Source organism: Marmota monax, unplaced genomic scaffold (assembly GCF_021218885.2).
Source record: "Marmota monax isolate L192 unplaced genomic scaffold, Marmota_monax_Labrador192_F-V1.1 WCK01_AAM20220418_F8-fsc00008, whole genome shotgun sequence".
In the NCBI taxonomy this organism is placed as follows: domain Eukaryota; kingdom Metazoa; phylum Chordata; class Mammalia; order Rodentia; family Sciuridae; genus Marmota; species Marmota monax.
The window spans coordinates 16,406,190-16,423,515 of record NW_026694432.1 but is presented as its reverse complement, the minus strand read 5'-3'; the positions used below and the strand labels follow the sequence as shown (position 1 = coordinate 16,423,515).

Here is a 17,326-nt window from a genome sequence, read left to right as displayed (position 1 = left end):
GCTGCTTTCATCCCTCCTGTTCACTTCCTGTCATGGGGTGAGTGTCAATCCCAGAACCAGCTGGGAGCCTCAGCCCAGGGGCAGATCTGAGGGCAGATCTTCCTTGGGGAATAGTTCCCAACCTGATCCTCACTTGAGCTCAACTGTTAGGCTTCAGAGTGGAAAAGGCTCTGGAAAGTACTGGAACACTGTATTTAAGTAGGATCTCTGCTGTCCTCTCTTACTGAGCTGAGCCCCAGGGTCTTTTTTCACACATTGATCATACCTGTCCTATTCTTGTGAGGGCCTATCAGTGAGATTGGCTAAGATTGTGAATGCAGAAAAATGCCCCTACCAGAGGCTCTCCCTGAAAGGGCAGGACTCCACCTCTCATTGGCGTGGCTCTTAGTTGCCTGGCAACAGTTCTGTGTCTCTTGACGGAGGACACACTATGGCAGGTGGAAGTTCAGGAGCCAAGAGGATAGTGGTATACCGAAATGGGGATCCCCACTCCCCAGGCCGCCAGCTGGTGGTGACCCAACGCCGTTTCCCCACCATGGAGGCCTTCTTTTATGAGGTGACATCAGCCGTGCAGGCCCCACTAGCTGTGCGTGCCCTCTATACACCTTTTCATGGCCACCCTGTCACCGACCTGGCAGAACTGCAAAATGGAGGGCAGTATGTGGCTGCTGGCTTTGAAAGATTTCGCAAACTCCAGTAAGTAGGCTGAGCCTGGTCAAAGAGCCTAGGAGAGAGGCAGTAGCAGGAACAATAGTGAGTCTGGTATTTACTATGTAGTTACCAGCTTTATGTATTTTGTTACTTAAACAGGGAGGGGAGAAATAGTGAACATCTGCCTAAGTACGTGAGCAACAAGTGGTTGAGCTATAATTTAGATTGGATTTTGTCTGGTACTAGGGCCCATGCCCACCACAATCAGGACCATGGGAAGGAGACTATTCTGCAATTTGAACTTTTTTGAAAAGATCTTGATTAGATCCCCTCCCACCACCATCACCATTACTCTAAATCTGATGACACTTCCTCTCTCCCTGCTATGTATCCCAACCTTTCAGGTAGGCTAGGATCATCCCTCTCTGCAGAGTGGGCCACCTTCCAAGGTGGGAAAAGAATTTTAAGTTATCTGACTTTCCAGTCCAGATCTGGCTTCCACATCCTACTCTGAGCTCTTAGCTGAGGTTGCTTACTACAATGGAGAGAACAAGGGTTTGGGAGCTAGACAGAGTCTTAGTCACTTCCTGTGTAACCTTGGGTAAGTCACTTAGCTTCTCTTGAATTCATACAAAATGTAGATTAAGCCATCTACTTCATGAATGTAAAAATTCCTGATATAGTAGGATATTTAATGTCCTCTTTTCTCTCAATCTTTAACGCTATTGCCAATAATCCTAGTCTGAATTTCCAGCCTGACTTGGCATTTAAAGGATTCTAAGGTAGGTTCAAGTACCAGCATCTGTTTCTGACCTGAGTACGCTGAGAAACTGCCCTTGTGGGAAGAGGTACCTGGTGAGCTGTGCCCCAGCCCATGCTCTGGCAGTTACTGGGTTGTTGAAGCACCAGACTCCCCAAGATGACCTTCATCCAATGTCTTTTCAGCTATTTACCCCCTGGAGGGAAGGATCCAGGTGGGAAGAGCAGCAGACTACAAGTGAGTACTGGGGGAGGCTGTCCCCCAGCCCCTCTGCCCTCCCAGCCCTCCTAGGTAGGATTTGGGATTGCTCCAAATTGCTCTGGGAAGTCAGAGACCCTGGAAACAGCAAGAGCTGCAGGTTCCTTGGGGGACACTCTCCACTCCCACTCTGGAGCTTGCTGCTCTCCTTGGGGTATGGAATTTCAAGACACTATCCCCTGGTCCTGTGTGGTTCCCAAAGGAAAGAGGAAACTGTGAAATACACATGGGGGTAGGGGATGGTTAGAGTGACTTAGGGGATCTAAAAGCACCCTTTAGTGAAAGGGCCCCCTCCTTGCCTCCTTCCCTGTAGGAGTCTGTTTCCTTCCTGCTCACTACACTGTTCTTGGGCTGACTCATCCCTAACCAAATACCTCTCTCCTGATTTGGGGATCTGACTTGGGTTTCAGGATCCTCTCATGACTGGCCACCCGTGTGACTGGGCCCTTGGACAGTGGCTGCCTGCAGGCATTCCCTTCTATATCCAGTGAGTCCAGCATCAGAGAGCAGGGGTATAGAGAAAATGGGTATGTCTGTTCCAGGAGCTTTTGATTACCAGTGGAAGAATAAAAGGTCCAACATGCCAGGTGTGGTAATCTCAGTAGCTTGGGAAGCCATGGCAGGAGATCATGAGTTTAAAGCCAGGCCCTAAGCAACTCATCTGTCTCTAAATAAAATACAAAAAAGGGCTGGGGATGCTGCCCCATGGTTAAGCACCCCGGGTCAATCCTGGATACAAAAAAAAAAAAAAAATGTCCAACATGTTTGATGGGTGGAATTGGATCAGTACAGTGGTTCTCAAACCATCTTCTGGCATCTGTGCCATCCTTCTCACATGAAGGGAGTCCCAGGTCCCTCCCTCTCACCAGGTGGTTCTTTGTCTCAGTGTGTTTAGGAATGGGGATCTGCTAAGTCCTCCATTCAATCTGAAGGTGTCCCAGGCTGCCATTCAGGACTGGGAAACTATGTTGAAGCTCCTGACTGACAAGGCCAAGTTACAGAATGGGGCTGTGCATAAGTGAGTATGGCGCCTGGGGAAACCCAAAAGTCTCATGAGAGTCTCCTTACTGAGTTCAGCTGTTCCTGAGGATGAAACGGCAAAAGGAGAATGTTCCCTCCAGCAGGACTTCCTCCTGTGCCATAAGAAGTGGTCTCTCTGGCCCAGCCCTCAGAACCAAGGCAGAGCCTAGGTCTGAGGGCCAGAGGCCAGAGGGTACCTGCCCCCTCACTGCCTGCTGACTGTGAAGAGGCAGTCTGTCTGCAGGTCCTTATCCTGCTCACCTCTCCCCCAGACTCTGCACCCTGGAGGGGTTCACACTGTCATCGGTGGAGGCTCTGGTGAATGGCCATTACTATGTGGCTGTTGGAAAGGATGAATTCAAGGCCCTTCCCTATCTGGAGCTGCTGGTGCCCAGTCCCTCCCTGCCCAGGGGCTGCTGGTATGTATGTGGTTGCAGCAGAGAAAGGTGCCCTCTGGTGAGCGTGCTGACTCCATGTCCTCTGCCCACACAAGCCTTTTCCTTCTTTCATTGTAGGTATCCTCCAGGCCTGAAGTATAGACCCCACAGGCAGAGGGTAGGTGATCCACAGGGCATGGGGGTGGGAATGAAGTGGAGAACTCTGATAAATTTGAACTCTGACCTTATGTCACTGCATCCTTTCAATAATCTCGTGAAACAGATTATCACCTTTTTCCAGAGGTGGAAACTGAAGTTCATAGGAGTAAAATGATTTGTTCAGGGTGACACAGTTATTAAGTGGCACAGGCCAGACCAGAACTGATCTTCAAGGTGAAGTTGTAGACCTAATGCCTTCTTTTTTTTTTTTAACCATACAAATTATTTTTTTTTAGTCATACATGACAGCGGAATGTATTTTGACTTATAATACATACATGGTATGTACATACATCAATCATATTGTCTATTCTATTCTGCTGCCCTTCCTATCCTCCCTACTCCTCCCCTCCTCTCCCATCCTTTCTCTCTAATGTGTCACAACATCATATATATATTCTGTATAACAATGAGGTTCTCCTTCCATCTTCCGTGCAACTCCCCTTCTCCCTCTTTTTCCCCTCCCACCTCTCTTCCCTATTTAGTGGTAGTCTTCTTCTCATGCTCTTCCTCTCTATCCCATTTTGAGTCACCCCCCTTATATCAGAGAAGACATTCGGCATTTGTTTTTTTAGGGATTGGCTAACTTCACTTAGCATAATCTGCTCTAATCCCATCCATTTGCCTGCAAATGCCATGATCTTGTTATTTTTTAGTGCTGAGTAATATTCCATTGTGTATAAATGCCACATTTTTTTAATCCATTCATCTATTGAAGGGCCTGATGCCTTCTTGATAGGTTGGATGCTGGGAGACAGAATTGGCATTCTTTGCATAGCAGTGCCCTGGGAACCTCAGCTCCCCATCCTATTACAGGTCCGAGTCCTCCGAAGATATGAGCCAGTGAGCATGAAGTCCAAGTATAGTTTGGTTTCACTGGGTATCTTCGAGTGCTAGGCACCAGCTGTTCTGTTCCTGGATAGGCAGTCTGGTGGGAAGAAGGGGCAGGAAGGGAGGATGCAGACTGTGAAGGTAGATGGCACTGCCTCTCCCAAGCTCCCACAGGCCTCATGACATGCTGAAGCCTAGACTGGGGAATAAGAAAGGTGAGACAAGCCAGAAACCAGGGTCTGAGCCCAGTGTTCTTTCTGTAGGACCAGGGCCTCAGGACACAGGTCACTCTTCCCTTTCCAAAGGAACCAGCACAAATTGAACCATCTGTTTTCTATGCCAGACCCCAGCAGAACATTCAGCCAAGAAGCAAGCTCCCCACTCTCTTGTTTCCATCAGGTGAGGGGCCTCTGTGGACCAAGCCTTTCTCAGCCAATCACCCCTCTTTTTTTCCCGTGCTGGGGACTGATGTTGTGGTTTTGATTTTGGTAATGGGGACTAAACCCAGGGGTGCTTAACTACTGAGCAATAACCGAGCTCTTTTATTATTTTTATTTTTTGAGACAGGCCCCTGGGCCTACAGTTGCTTAGGGCCTCTCTAAATTGCTGAGGCTGGCCTTGAACTTGCAATCTTCCTTCCTCAACCTCCTGAGTCGCTAGGATTACAGGTGTGTGCCAGCCACTGTGCCCAGCCAGTACTGGGGATTGAAACCCATTCAATGAGTCTTAAGCATTCTAGGCAGACACTTTACGCAGCCACCCTTTGACAGTGACACAGGATGGTACCTGCTATTGTTGGGGATATCTGTTGGGGCAGAATGCCCAGGTATAGAGCTGGCTCTGACCTCAGCATAATTGTCTTCTACTCTCCCATTTGCATGTCCAGTCTCTTGCTTTTTCTTAGGGACTTATCATATGAAAAGAAGCACATGGAAAGGGCAATGCTTATCTCAAAATGATTCAGGGGTGGGCTTTACAAGGGCTGGGGCTGGGATTATAAGCCTGCTTCTCAACTTCCCTGCCATCCTCTGAAGTAGTGGGGAATGTGGAGCAAGCAGGGGAGGGGAAAGAGTATAGAGGTCAAGGGAAAGAAGGCCAAGGACTCTGAAGTCTGGGCATCAGTCAATTTTACCTCCCTCATTAGGAGTTAAGGGAATATACAGGGCTCCTCACCCAAGGAGGGAGACAACAGGGGCCCAGGACGTAGCAGACGATGAAGACACCTGGACAGAGCGGCCCTTGGACCAGGTAAACTCCAGGATCAGAAAGCCATACTTGGAGATGGGCGTTTAGAGCTAGAAACTGGCAGTTCTGAGTCCCAGGAACAGGTCCTCCCTTTGTGACTGTAAGACCTTCTAATATCCTAAAGCTTGACTTTCTCCCTCATTAAACGAAGAAGCTGGGCATGGTGGCACATGCCTGTAATCCCAGCAGCTCAAGAGGCTAAGGCAGGAGGATCGGAAGTTCAAAGCCAGCCTTATCAACTTAGCAAGGCCCAAGCAACTCAGTGAGACCGTTTCCAAATAAAATTCAAAAAAGGGCTGGGAATGTGGCTCAATGGTTGAGTGTCCCTGGGTTCAATCCCCAGTACCAAAAATAAAAAATTGTTCTTTTTTTGTTTTTGCTACCCGGAATTGAACCCAGGGGTGCTTAACCACTGAGCCACATCCCCAACCCTTTTTAATTTCTGATTTGGAGACAGGTTCTTACTAAGCTTGAGGCTGCCTTTGAAGTGGGAATCCTCCTGCCTCAGCCTCCAGTCTGCAGGGATTACAGGCTTGTGCCACCATGCCTAGCTGGAGTTCTTTTTTTTTTTTTTTTTTTAACATTTATTTTTTAGTATTTGGCGGACACAACATCTTTGTTTGTATGTGGTGCTGAGAATCGAACCCGGGCCACACGCATGCCAGGCGAGCGCGCTACCGCTTGAGCCACATCCCCAGCCCGTGGAGTTCTTAATTTCTAGTCTTTTCTGGGGAGGGGGGTTTCCTGCAGGGGGCTAGAGGCTGGACACATTGCATGGCTCCATTCTGTACTTATCATCATTTCCTCCAGAGAGCAGCACAAACAGTGGAGGAGGCCCTGTCCTTGGAACACAAGTCTGGGGCTAGACTGCATCCTCAGCCTTAGCCATTGCACCATCTTGAGAGCCAAAGCTCTAAAGAGAAACAGGAAGACAGCAGTTGGGTAGACACCTTTTGTCTTCAGCCTGTTCCTGATAATCAACGTCTCCCCTGTGCTTTATAGGGATGTGGTTTCCTCAACCCCTTCCCATTCTTCTTCTAAGCTTATAGCCCAGTCTTCTTTCTCCTCAGCAGAGCAGCCCTAGCTGTGGAGGCTGTTTTCTTATGGGATTCTCTGTCCAGAGAAAGGAGTAGCTGATTGAGCTTGGCAAGCAACCACAAATGTGAGAGTAGATTTGTCACAATAAAAGAATATTTAACTAACCTGTTTAGTACAGATTTATTGAAGGCTGCTACTGGCCAGGTATTGTACTGGATACTACAGTTAGGTGATGCTGGGGCTCAGTTGTCTACCTGTCTTGAGAGGGGCTGGCAGGTAAGCATTTCTGCCCACCTCATAGGTGGGAAAGGCAAGGCTAACGGAGTTCATACGTCCTATATCTACATTCTGATGCACCCTCTTCTCCTCAGTTGCTCCCCCAAGTCACCAAGGCACTGAGCGCTGGAGGTATCCCAGTCACATTTTTGGCTTCAAGACTGCATCACGGCAGCTGGTCTTTTCCATGTAGCTGGGCCTCTGCAGTCCATGTAATCTGCCACCATGATGGTCCAGAGCAGGCCAGGGTAACAGTGGTTGGGTAATAATGACCTGAGATTTTAGCAGAAGAGCTGTTGATGCAGAGAGCTGCTGAGGGTGAGTATGAAGTGTCCCATGCAAAATCCCAACAGCTGAACACCACTTGAAGATTACAAAACCCTTTTACTGCTGTTCTCTTACTGTGATCCACGAGGTAGCTATTATCCCCATAAGAGATGAGGAAACTGAGGCTCAGAGAGGGCAAGTTCTTGGTCCATCTGCTCATTGCCTGCACCTTGGCCCAGGGGTTTCCTGGAGATAGCAGAGCTGGAAGCTGGGGTTGGTCCACTCAAAAGGTAGATGGTGGCCTCTGGGTCTTGTTCACTGAGCTTGTGATACAAAGTGCAATTCCTGTCATGGTGAGCACCATGCCAGCGACTGCTCCTAGGATAGTGGCAGAAATCAAGGGGCTCTGAGCCTAGCATGCTAGCAAGAAGGAGCTGGTACAGGGCTGGGGAAAGGGTTCATATGGGGCCCAGTCCCAGCTGCCACCCCCAGCCTCTTGTCTCCAGACTACTTAGGGTTAGGAAACAACTGATGGCCACAAGGAAGTAGGAGAGCTGCGAAGAAAAGGCATGATGGGGGAAAGCCCTCCTCTCTAACCCATGGGAGATGGACTGGGAAAGAACTGACCCAGGTACATCAAGGCCCAAGCAGCTGCTTCCTACATTCCCAATAGCATGACTTACCTTTTCCACCAATATCTTCTCCAAGGACCTTCCCAACAATCAGCGTGAAGACAATGGCCAGAGAGTTACAGATGGGCACAGCTAGGGTCAGATCTGGGTAGTCAAAATGAGAAGAAGTGCTGAGATGCAAAATGTCTTATCACATTAGGGACAAAAAAGTGGGGGGACGGGGGAGCAAGAAGCTTAGTGCAATTGAAGACCAAGGGTGTTGAGGGAGGCAGACCTTGGTTCTCAGTATAATCTTGGTTATATATTTAAACCCTCTGAGCCTATTTTCCACATGTAAAACAGTGATAGCAAGATACCACTGTTGGTATTTTTTTGCAGGGATATTGTAAGATAAACTATGATAATGCACATATAGTCCCTGGCTGAAGTGGATGCTTAATAAAAATAGTCACTACTATTTTGATTATTAGAATAGGTGGATATTAAAGGATGGATACAGAGTAGGTGACAAGATAATAAAATTCTAAAATTATAATTTGCTCAAAACTTGGTGAACTGCATGCCAGGTGGCATAAGGTTCAACACTGTTTTGCAGCAATGAATACATCAGGCCAGAGGCTTAAATAGTCTTATGAGCAGCTATTCCTAAATGTAAAATAGATCAAAGTGGAATGACAAGTTGAAACCGTGTGGCAGGAAAGTGGCTACCTTGTCCCTCATCTTCCCATGGCCCTTGAGGGGTTCCCTGGAACTAATTGGGGCCTAATCTTTCCTGGAGTCCCTGGAGGGTCTTGACTCCAGGGGAGGAAACCCACAGAAGTAAAATTCAAAAGCATAAATTTTAATATGTAGCTACAAATCCTTTTGCACTGTCATGCTGTGAGACTAAGAGGGGTGAAGTAAATTGTTCAAAGTTTTGTAATATTCTATATGATGACAATCATGTCTGCTTCACAGGGTGATGATGGGACTTAAATGAAATATGCAACACCAGTAAAGTATCTGATGCAGTAGAGGGCAGTCAACAAATGTTGGGAGAAAGGAAATTTGTATTTATTGTGCCAGGCACTCTGCTATGTTTCTCATATATCGAATTTAATCTTCACATTGCTAGGAATCCAGCTATAAAACACCAAGGTTCAAATAAGGGACTTGTTCTAGGTCAGGCAGGTAGCACACACTGGAAGCAAAAAGGACATAGTCAGCATTTGGCACAACAAAATGAATTTTCCATCTTCCTCTGCTATTGCACAAGACTGCCAGGCTCCAGATCCACCTCAGTGCCTGGCCATTTCTCAACCAGTCCACTGTGCCTCTGCCCTCAGGGGAGGCTACCAAGAAGGGAACAGTAACATGCTCTCCCTCGCTGAAGGGAAACAAGGTGTTTCAGGTTCCCTCCCCAAAACAACTTTCCCAGGTGGCCTCCACCACTAAGCAGGGCAGCCGTACACTAGAGACCCACCTGTTGATGCCAGGGTGAAGTAGTAGAGAAGGGAGCCACACTGGTTGAGGAGAAAGGGCACCAGGTACTGGAAATAGGAGAAAACTGACATCAGTGTAATTGCCTGAGTAGCACTGCCTTCTTTGAGCTTCTAGAAATATCCAAGGAACACTAAGCACTCTGAGAAGGACCCAGGGCAAAGACAGACATAAACTGAACTCCACATCTTTGCTCTTAAATGCCCTTTCCTTTAGCTTGACTACTTCCCATCCGGTATTTTTTTTTTTTTTTTTTTTTTTTTTTGGTACTAGGGATTGAACTCAGGGGCACTGGGTCACTGAGCCACATCCCCAGCCCTATTTTCTATTATATTTAGAGACAAGGTCTCACTGAGCCTCACTTTTGCTGAGGCTGGCTTTGAACTTGTGATCCTCCTGCCTCAGCCTCCTGAGCTGCTGGGATTACAGGCGTGAGCCACCATCACGGCTCCATTCTGTAAGGTCTTTAGTGCCAATATTACCCCCTTCAGAAAGCCTACCATAAGTCTCCCATCTGCAGTCTCCCTCCTCTGAACTTATGCAACACTTTTATCTGTATCCCTCTCCTGGCCCTTAACCCTGAGAATTGGTGGTGTCCCAGTAGCCTTGACTAGCAGACTTGGGGTCAGAAGTAGTTCGCCATATCCCTTTTTGTTTTCCACCCCAAGGGCCAATTTGAGCCCCAAGCTCTCCCTCTGGAAAGACTTGCAAGTTCTTCATATAATTGGAGAGAACACAATAATACAATACTAACAGCATCCATGGATGGAACACTTTTGATGTACTAGGTCCAATGCTAAGTGTGTCTTACTTCAATCCTCATAACTGCCCTATGACTATCATAATTTCCATTTTACAGATGACAAAACTGAGGCTCACAGAGGACAAGTGACTCCTCCAAGAGCTGCTTGGGAGTGATGGGGCTGGGATTCTCACCCAGACCTATTTGACTCCAGAGACCAAATATTTAGCGGCCACTCTTCCGTGAGAGGGGCTGTTCAGAGACGCACCTCAAAATTCAAGAAAAGGGTCTTCATCTCCTGCAGCAACTGCCGGACCCAGGTCCGCTCATGAACCTGCTGAAGGCCGGCGGAGGCCCGCTTCAGCAGCGGCTGCGTGCCACCCCACAAAGCGGCCACGAGCACCAGAGCCAGCACCTGCCCTAAATACAGATGGACGGAGAGTCACCCTGACCGCCAGCCCCACAGGCTGCCCGCTGGGCCTCGCCCTCCTCTAGGCTCCTAGCCCCAGATAGCCTTCCGCACCGCTCCTTGGCTCTCCGACGCCCCGGGCTGCGCTCGACGGGGAGGACAGGCCTTGGGAAGCGGGGGAGATGGACTCAGGAGCCCGAGGACTGGAGTCGTAGCAGGGTTCGGGGTGGAGGGGAGTAGGAAATAAACTGCGGGTGGGGATCAGAAAGTGCGTTGACGCGCGGAGCCCACTACCCACCCAGAGACGCCGCCATGGCAACGCCGCTCTCATCTACTTCCGGGAGCGAGGGGGTGGAGACGAGAGAACGGAACTGGTTCCAAGCCTCTTCCGGTCCTGCTCACGCCTCGCTCTCCTCGCGTCACCGCCGGGATGGTGAGTTCCGCAGAGTTGGGGGTGTTGTGGTGGGGGTCCCGGGCCCGGAAGAGGTCCGGTTCCGGGCGCTGACACTCTTGTCCTGTCCCTGCAGAAGCCGATCCTGCTGCAGGGCCATGAGCGGTCCATTACGCAGATTAAGTACAACCGCGAGGGAGACCTCCTCTTCACCGTGGCCAAGGACCCTGTGAGAGCCGGCGTCCGGGCGGGCGGGACAGGCGGAGGGGGCCCCCCCAAGGGCGAATTCCTTCTGCCCGGACCCTGGGTGGACGATCCAGTTTTACTGCCAGACGGGAACCTAAGAACGTCCCATTCTAAAAAGTAGGGAGATGCCATCCCGGGGTAGGTTGATGAGGGCATTCTATCTAGGAAGGTAGGAAGGAATTCGACTCTTGGTAGAGATGAATAACTGGGGAGAAGAAAAACAAGAGACCACTGTGGATGGGGAACAGGGACAAGGATCAACTTGATAGAACAAGTCACGTCCAGTAGGATAAAGAATCATGGAATGTATCTCAGTGGTAGAATTAGTGCTTAGCATAAGATGCTGGCTTCAATCCCCAGTATCACGAAAATTAACGAAGAAGAAGAAGAAATTTTAAAAAGACACGGGTCTTAATGAAGATGCCCCTAGTCTCAATCCAATCAGTCCCATCTGCTACTCAGTGTACAATCTCACAGTACTGCCATCTACATATACAGGCAGTTAACAGTGAGGGCATTGAAGTCAAACTGATTTAATTTGAATACTAATCCCTGCATCTACTAGCAGTGTTACTTTATGCATGTCAGTTAATCATTCTAAACAAGTTTTCCTTCTTATAAAGTATGGGGACCTTTAGGGCTGGGATCTAGCTCAACACAGCAAAGTCTCCCATATGGGAAGCCCTGGGTTCACACACCCCTCCTGTTCCAAAAAAGAAAAGAAAAAAATATATAAATATGGGGACTTATAGTACCTCCTTAACCAGATGAGATCGTTCTCATAAAGAGCTTGGCACAGTTCTTCGCGCATAGGAGTACCTAATTAATATTATCACTTACATATAAGTTCCATAGATATCATTTCATTGGAGTCTCCTCTTTAAAGAAGGCATTATTGTTCTGACTGTTTTAAAGATGGAGAAGCTAAAGTTAAGAGGGATGAAGCACCATATTTGAGATCATACCATGAGATAGTGACAGAGCAGGCACTGGAATCCAGACTTCCCTACTACAAATTCCTCCCACTTGGACAGATCACCAGAGCTACTATTTATTTGGACTGGAGTACAACTTAATCTTTTATTCTTCTAAGAGATTCTGAATCCAGGAGAGGACAGGCCCAGCAAATAAGGATGCTTTTCCAAATTTGACTTCCCTGCTATTTACATTCGGGTAGGGAGGAGAATCTAGGAGTTTTACCACTTTCTTGCCCAAGAAATCGGCAGGCTAGAGATTGAGGAGGGTTCCTGGGGCAAAATAGAAGGCCATTGCTATTCCTGGGGTGTGAACCATCCTGTCATTTGGCTCCTCCAGATTGTCAATGTATGGTACTCTGTGAACGGGGAGAGACTGGGCACCTACATGGGCCATACTGGTGCTGTGTGGTGCGTAGATGCTGACTGTATCCTTGTTTTACTCTGAGGCTGTGCTTCAGGCTCTGCCAGCAGAAGAGTTGCTGAGTTGAAGGTGGGAGTTTGGGGTGCTGGTGTGGGTCTGTAGAATAATACCTCCTGCTCCCAGTCTCTTCACTGGTTGGGGAAACATTTAGGACAAGTTCCACTTCTGGATGAGGAGGTTAGAGTGCCCTGAGTTAAGAGGAAGAAAGGCTCTTTGGGACTGAACTTGGAGATGATTCGGTTGGCTTCCCAAGGGCTCCGGTAAACTCAGTCAAGTTTCTTAACATCCTCTTCAGGGGACACCAAACATGTCCTCACTGGCTCAGCTGACAACAGCTGTCGTCTCTGGGACTGTGAAACAGGTAAGCTTCAGTCATTTACTCTTTTCAGCAAAAATTGACCACCTTTAGTGTACCTCTGTAAGTAAACAGAGATTCTAGGAGAATGCAAAATAAATCTAGAGATGGTTCCCAGTCTGGAGAATAAGACAATAAGAAAGGTAGAGGAGCAAGAAGTATTACAGCAATGTAATAAGCCATGAGAGAGGAAATAAACTACTGTGGAAGGCCAAGGGGAGCAGCTGACTGCCTAGAGCAAGGGTGGGAGCCCTGCAAGGTCTCCCAAGGTAAGTGACATGTGAGCTGGGGCTTAAAGGAAGAGAAAGACAACATCACTTTGGCACATGCAGGAATGAAAGCATGGAGACTGTCATGTCATTTGATCTGGTTGATGTCCTGTTTTGGGTGAGTGGAATAGATAGGCAGGAGAGAAGATGAGGCTGGAGAGGCAATTTAGGCCAAAAGAGTCCTTGGGTGCCAAATTCAGGAGCTTAGCTTTGTTCTATGGGGCTTGGGAGGAATTTGGCCTGCTGCGGAGGCCATTGCAGGGAAGAGTGGCAGTCTGGTTAGTTTTAGCAGGGTCCTGGAGCAGTGGGAAAGCTGACCCTGAAGATAGGGGAGCATATTCAACTCATTCATATTTAAGTTATCCAAGCCAGGTAGGTAAGAGCTGGGCCCAGGGCTGGGGTTGCGGTGAAGGGTCCAGCTTCAATGTATGTATATACTGGCATCCAGTTCTATGCTGGGCACTAGGGAGATCCAGAGAATCAGACCAGGTCCATTCTGTGGAGTAGCAAAGTTTGTGGGGGAGACAGATAGACTGTAAACCATTATGAGCAGTGCCACGTTAGCAGGATGTGTAAGGAAGAAGTGTAAAGATTTGAACAAAAGCACAGCAGTGAAGAAGAGAGCAGTGAGAATAGGGTCACCAGAGCAGGAGCAACAGTGAGGCATGATGACAGGCAGGCAGATAGATGATAGACAGGTCCTCCCTGCAGTGATAATGGACAAGTTGTAGCCCAGACCCTGCCTCTCTCCAGGGAAGCAGCTGGCCCTACTCAAGACCAACTCAGCCGTTCGCACCTGTGGTTTTGACTTTGGGGGCAACATCATCATGTTCTCCACGGACAAGCAGATGGGCTATCAGTGCTTTGTGAGCTTCTTTGACCTGCGGGATCCAAGCCAGATTGGTGAGGGCTCGGGCTCAGCTGGGGGCCTGGGTTGGTTTGAGGTGAAAGGCCAGCTCCTGAGGCTGGAGCTGGACATCTGCTGCCCCCTACAGACAACAATGAGCCCTACATGAAGATCCCTTGCAATGACTCCAAGATCACCAGTGCAGTTTGGGGACCTCTGGGAGAGTGCATCATTGCAGGCCATGAAAGTGGAGAGCTCAACCAGTATAGTGCCAAGGTAAGAGGTCAAGTGGAGCCTGAGCCCACCAGAATTATTTCTTCAAGAGGAAGTCAGGGCTAGGGATATGGCTCAGTTGGTAGAGTGTTTGCCTTGCATGCACAAGACCCTGGGTTCAATCCCCAGCACCCCCCCCCCCAAAAAAAAAAAAAAAAAGAGGAGGTTAGCACAATGATTAAGAGCAAGGGCTGGATACAGATATAGAATTCATCACTTTCTAGTTGGGTGGTCTTGGGCAATTTACATAACTTCCCTGAGTCTATTTATCTTAAATGTCTCAAGGATCAAATTACATCAGGTTTTGAAAAAGTTGTCAGAGTACTCAGGACATGTTAATAATGATGACAAATAAGTATTTTCCTGCCACCACAGAGCTAGGCCCTATGCTAGACTCCTAGGCAAAGAAGTGAGTCAGTCATTGTCTCTACTCCAGGGGGACAGAAACTTGCAATCATCTGGCATATGAGTTAGATTGAATTGTGCCATCATAAAGGTTTCAACCAAGTATGGAAGGTGTACTGTGTCACAGAGGAGGTGGCACATACACTACCTTGTGAAGAATAAGAGGAACTTCAAACAGGAAGCATAGACTATTCCAAAGACAAAAGAAGTGGCAAGAACAAAGGCCCAGAGTTAAGGAAGTACATGGATTCTTAGGGAATCACTCGTGTAGGAGAACTGGACAGGGCCTATATTTTTAAGGTCCATTGTGTTTAGAGGTAAGGAGTTGATTTTCCTCTAAGCAGTAGGGAATCTTTAAAGGGTTATTGGTATTTGGTGCAGTGCTTTATGCCTATCATCCCAGTGATTCAGGGTGCTGAGGTAGGAGGATCCCAAATTCAAGGCCAACCTGGGCAATTTAGTGAGACCTCTCCAAAATAAAAAGTAATGAGCTAGTTGTAGTTCAGGGATACAGTGACCTGAATTCAATCCCCTGTACCAAAAAAAAAAAAAAGCTGCAGCAGCAGTTAGGCATTGCCTTACACACCTGTAATCCCAGCAGTTTGGGAGACTGACGCAGACGGACTGCAAGATTGAGGCCAGTCTTAGAAACTTAGTGAGACCCTATTACAAAAAGGACTGGGGACATAGCTCAGTGGTTCAATCCCTGGTATAGAAAGAAAGAGATTTAGGGGTAACTGATTAGGTTGAGGGAGTGAATAAAGGGGACAGTCCAGGTTGTATTGGTTTCTGAGGAATAGTGGGCTAGTAAGAATCAGAGCTGGTCAGTCTCATAGTTCCCTCCTTCCTCAGTCTGGAGATGTGTTGGTGAATGTTAAGGAGCACTCCCGGCAGATCAATGATATCCAGTTATCCAGGGACATGACCATGTTTGTCACGGCATCCAAAGACAACACAGCCAAGGTAAGCCTGGGCAAGAGATCTGGTAGGACTGTACTCATCCTTTGGCTGCCCCCAAGAAGGTACTTTTTATATGTTTCTCCTTTCCTTGTCTCTCCAGCTCTTTGACTCTACAACCCTTGAACATCAGAAGACTTTCCGGACAGAACGTCCTGTCAATTCAGCTGCCTTGTCTCCCAACTATGACCATGTAAGGGAACCCCCACTCAGGCCAAGTCTCAGAAAGCTTCTTGGATCAGGATGTTTGTTTAGCAAGTAGGCTACAAATATGGTGTCAAACACAGAGGAGGAGCAGTAATAACGCTGAACATCTGAGTAGCCACAGGGGACTGGGCAGCTGAAGTGTCTATTTATCCCTGCCCTTGGCATCCCCCTGTTGTGATATGAGAGAGGTTAAGAACTTACAGGACAGGAGAAAAACAAAACAAAAAAAAATAGACCCATCTGCCCTTTGGGCCCATGTGGACTTTCTTCTTCCCTTTAGGTGGTGCTGGGTGGTGGTCAGGAAGCCATGGATGTAACCACAACCTCCACCAGGATTGGCAAGTTTGAGGCCAGGTAAAGGGGAGGGGCCTTCTTCCAAATGGAAACCATGTGCAGTATTTTTTGTTTTGTTTTTGTTTTAATGTTTATTTTTTAGGTGTGGTTGGACACAGTGCCTTTATTTTATTTACTTATTTTTATGTGGTGCTGGATCGAACCCAGGGCCTTGCACCTGCAGCCTCAGTGACTTAGTGAGGCTCCAAGCAACTTGTCTCTAAATAAAAAAATAAAAATGGTTGGTGATATAACTCAGTGATTAAGTGCCCCTGCATTCAATTCCTAGTACCAAAAATAAATCATGAATTTGACAGACATACCATTATGCATACCATTATATTTCTCTGTGACCATGCTTTTTTTTTTTTTTTAACCAGGGATTGAACCCAGGGTCACTTAACCACTGAGCCATCCCTCCCCACCATACCAGGGATTGAATCTAGTGGCACTTAATTTCAGAGCCCATCCCCAGCCCTTTTTTTTTTTTTCTTTTGAGATAGGGTTTCGCTAAATTGCTTAGGGCCTTGCTAAGTTGCTGAAGCTGGCTTTGAACTTGTGATCCTCCTGCCTCAGCCTCCCATGCTTTTGGGATTACAAGCCTGCACCATCACTGGTGCAGGCTGGTCTCCAGCTTGCAATGCTCCTACCTCAGCCTCCCAAGTCTCTGGGATTGCAACACTGCACCCAGCTATGCTTCTTGGCCATATAATGGGACAGTAATAATATATTTCATGAAATTTTGCTGATTAAATAAATGAGCCAATATTTGTTACAGCATTGTCCAGCAATAATAAGCACTCATTAAGTTTTAGCTATGTTCAGGCAGACATTTGGGTCCCTTCTTCCCCTGACTTCATCTTACTTTGTTTATTCATTTTCACTTACTGTAATCTCCCTGCTTTATTAACTTTTTTTATATAATTTGCATTTTGGGGAATGCTACCTTAGATGGGTTTTGGAAGGAGATGGAGAATGAATTAATGGAATCTCTTCTTTCCCCTTTCTTTCCTCCAGGTTCTTCCATTTGGCCTTTGAAGAAGAGTTTGGAAGAGTCAAGGGCCACTTTGGACCTATCAACAGTGTTGCCTTCCATCCTGATGGCAAGAGGTAGGGCCTCAGTGAAGGGAGTGAACTTAGCCCGGGTTGGGTCTCCACCCACTTTCCATGCCAGGCCCCACAGGCCTGCCTCTGCCACAGCCATTTGACTGGACCTTGCCCATCTTTTTCCAGCTATAGCAGCGGTGGTGAAGATGGATATGTCCGCATCCACTACTTCGACCCACAGTATTTCGAATTTGAGTTTGAAGCTTAAGAAGCTGGATCTTCATCCAGGCCAGGGAGGCTGCTTACAGAAAGTTTTGGACTCTGAGAAATAAATTAGTTTGGTAATAAATGGTTTCTGGTTAGACATTTTGTGGGGTCTGTCTCATCATTTTCC

General features: G+C 47.7%; 3 protein-coding genes across 7 annotated transcripts; 2 read left to right on the top strand and 1 right to left on the bottom strand.

Annotated features, from left to right (window-relative positions):
- Positions 1-14: 14 nt before the first annotated feature.
- On the top strand, positions 15-6,563 carry Dcdc2b (doublecortin domain containing 2B). 5 transcript variants are annotated; one of them, XR_009224330.1, is made up of 11 exons: positions 107-696; positions 1,597-1,648; positions 2,080-2,156; positions 2,556-2,687; positions 2,962-3,108; positions 3,205-3,244; positions 3,522-3,566; positions 4,380-4,515; positions 4,684-4,784; positions 5,261-5,364; positions 6,172-6,196. XR_009224330.1 is itself a non-coding variant. In XM_046468331.2 (10 exons), the coding sequence occupies exons 1-10, from the start codon at positions 431-433 to the stop codon at positions 6,244-6,246; spliced, it is 1,074 nt and encodes a 357-aa protein (XP_046324287.1). In that variant the 5' UTR covers positions 107-430; the 3' UTR covers positions 6,247-6,563. The 5 variants fall into 5 exon arrangements, 4 of the variants coding, with proteins under 4 accessions (XP_046324288.1, XP_046324287.1, XP_046324289.1 ...); XM_046468331.2 differs by lacking the exon at positions 4,684-4,784 and having other exon boundaries at positions 6,172-6,563; XM_046468332.2 differs by lacking the exons at positions 3,522-3,566; positions 4,684-4,784 and having other exon boundaries at positions 15-696; positions 6,172-6,563.
- Positions 6,561-10,547, bottom strand: Tmem234 (transmembrane protein 234). Its single transcript, XM_046468344.1, has 5 exons — positions 10,503-10,547; positions 10,064-10,215; positions 9,037-9,103; positions 7,626-7,718; positions 6,561-7,320 (listed from the first exon to the last, which is right to left on the bottom strand). The coding sequence occupies exons 1-5, from the start codon at positions 10,516-10,518 to the stop codon at positions 7,226-7,228; spliced, it is 423 nt and encodes a 140-aa protein (XP_046324300.1). The 5' UTR covers positions 10,519-10,547; the 3' UTR covers positions 6,561-7,225.
- On the top strand, positions 10,507-17,298 carry Eif3i (eukaryotic translation initiation factor 3 subunit I). The gene is made up of 11 exons (XM_046468335.2): positions 10,507-10,637; positions 10,732-10,824; positions 12,156-12,243; positions 12,535-12,600; positions 13,617-13,766; positions 13,859-13,986; positions 15,241-15,351; positions 15,449-15,538; positions 15,833-15,906; positions 16,903-16,995; positions 17,119-17,298. The coding sequence occupies exons 1-11, from the start codon at positions 10,635-10,637 to the stop codon at positions 17,198-17,200; spliced, it is 978 nt and encodes a 325-aa protein (XP_046324291.1). The 5' UTR covers positions 10,507-10,634; the 3' UTR covers positions 17,201-17,298.
- Positions 17,299-17,326: the final 28 nt, after the last annotated feature.

Coding starts and splice junctions, on each gene's coding strand:
- Dcdc2b (XM_046468331.2), top strand. CDS start 431: ATGGCAGGTGGAAGTTCAGGAGCCAAGAGGATAGTGGTATACCGAAAT. Junction 3,245..3,521: donor ATAGACCCCACAGGCAGAGG/GTAGGTGATCCA, acceptor ATTTTTTTTTAG/TCATACATGACAGCGGAATG. Junction 4,516..5,260: donor CACTCTCTTGTTTCCATCAG/GTGAGGGGCCTC, acceptor CTCCCTCATTAG/GAGTTAAGGGAATATACAGG.
- Tmem234 (XM_046468344.1), bottom strand. Junction 7,719..9,036: donor CTTCACCCTGGCATCAACAG/GTGGGTCTCTAG, acceptor TTGACTACCCAG/ATCTGACCCTAGCTGTGCCC. Junction 7,321..7,625: donor AGAAGATATTGGTGGAAAAG/GTAAGTCATGCT, acceptor CCACTATCCTAG/GAGCAGTCGCTGGCATGGTG.
- Eif3i (XM_046468335.2), top strand. Junction 10,825..12,155: donor TCACCGTGGCCAAGGACCCT/GTGAGAGCCGGC, acceptor TGGCTCCTCCAG/ATTGTCAATGTATGGTACTC. Junction 16,996..17,118: donor TTCCATCCTGATGGCAAGAG/GTAGGGCCTCAG, acceptor ATCTTTTTCCAG/CTATAGCAGCGGTGGTGAAG.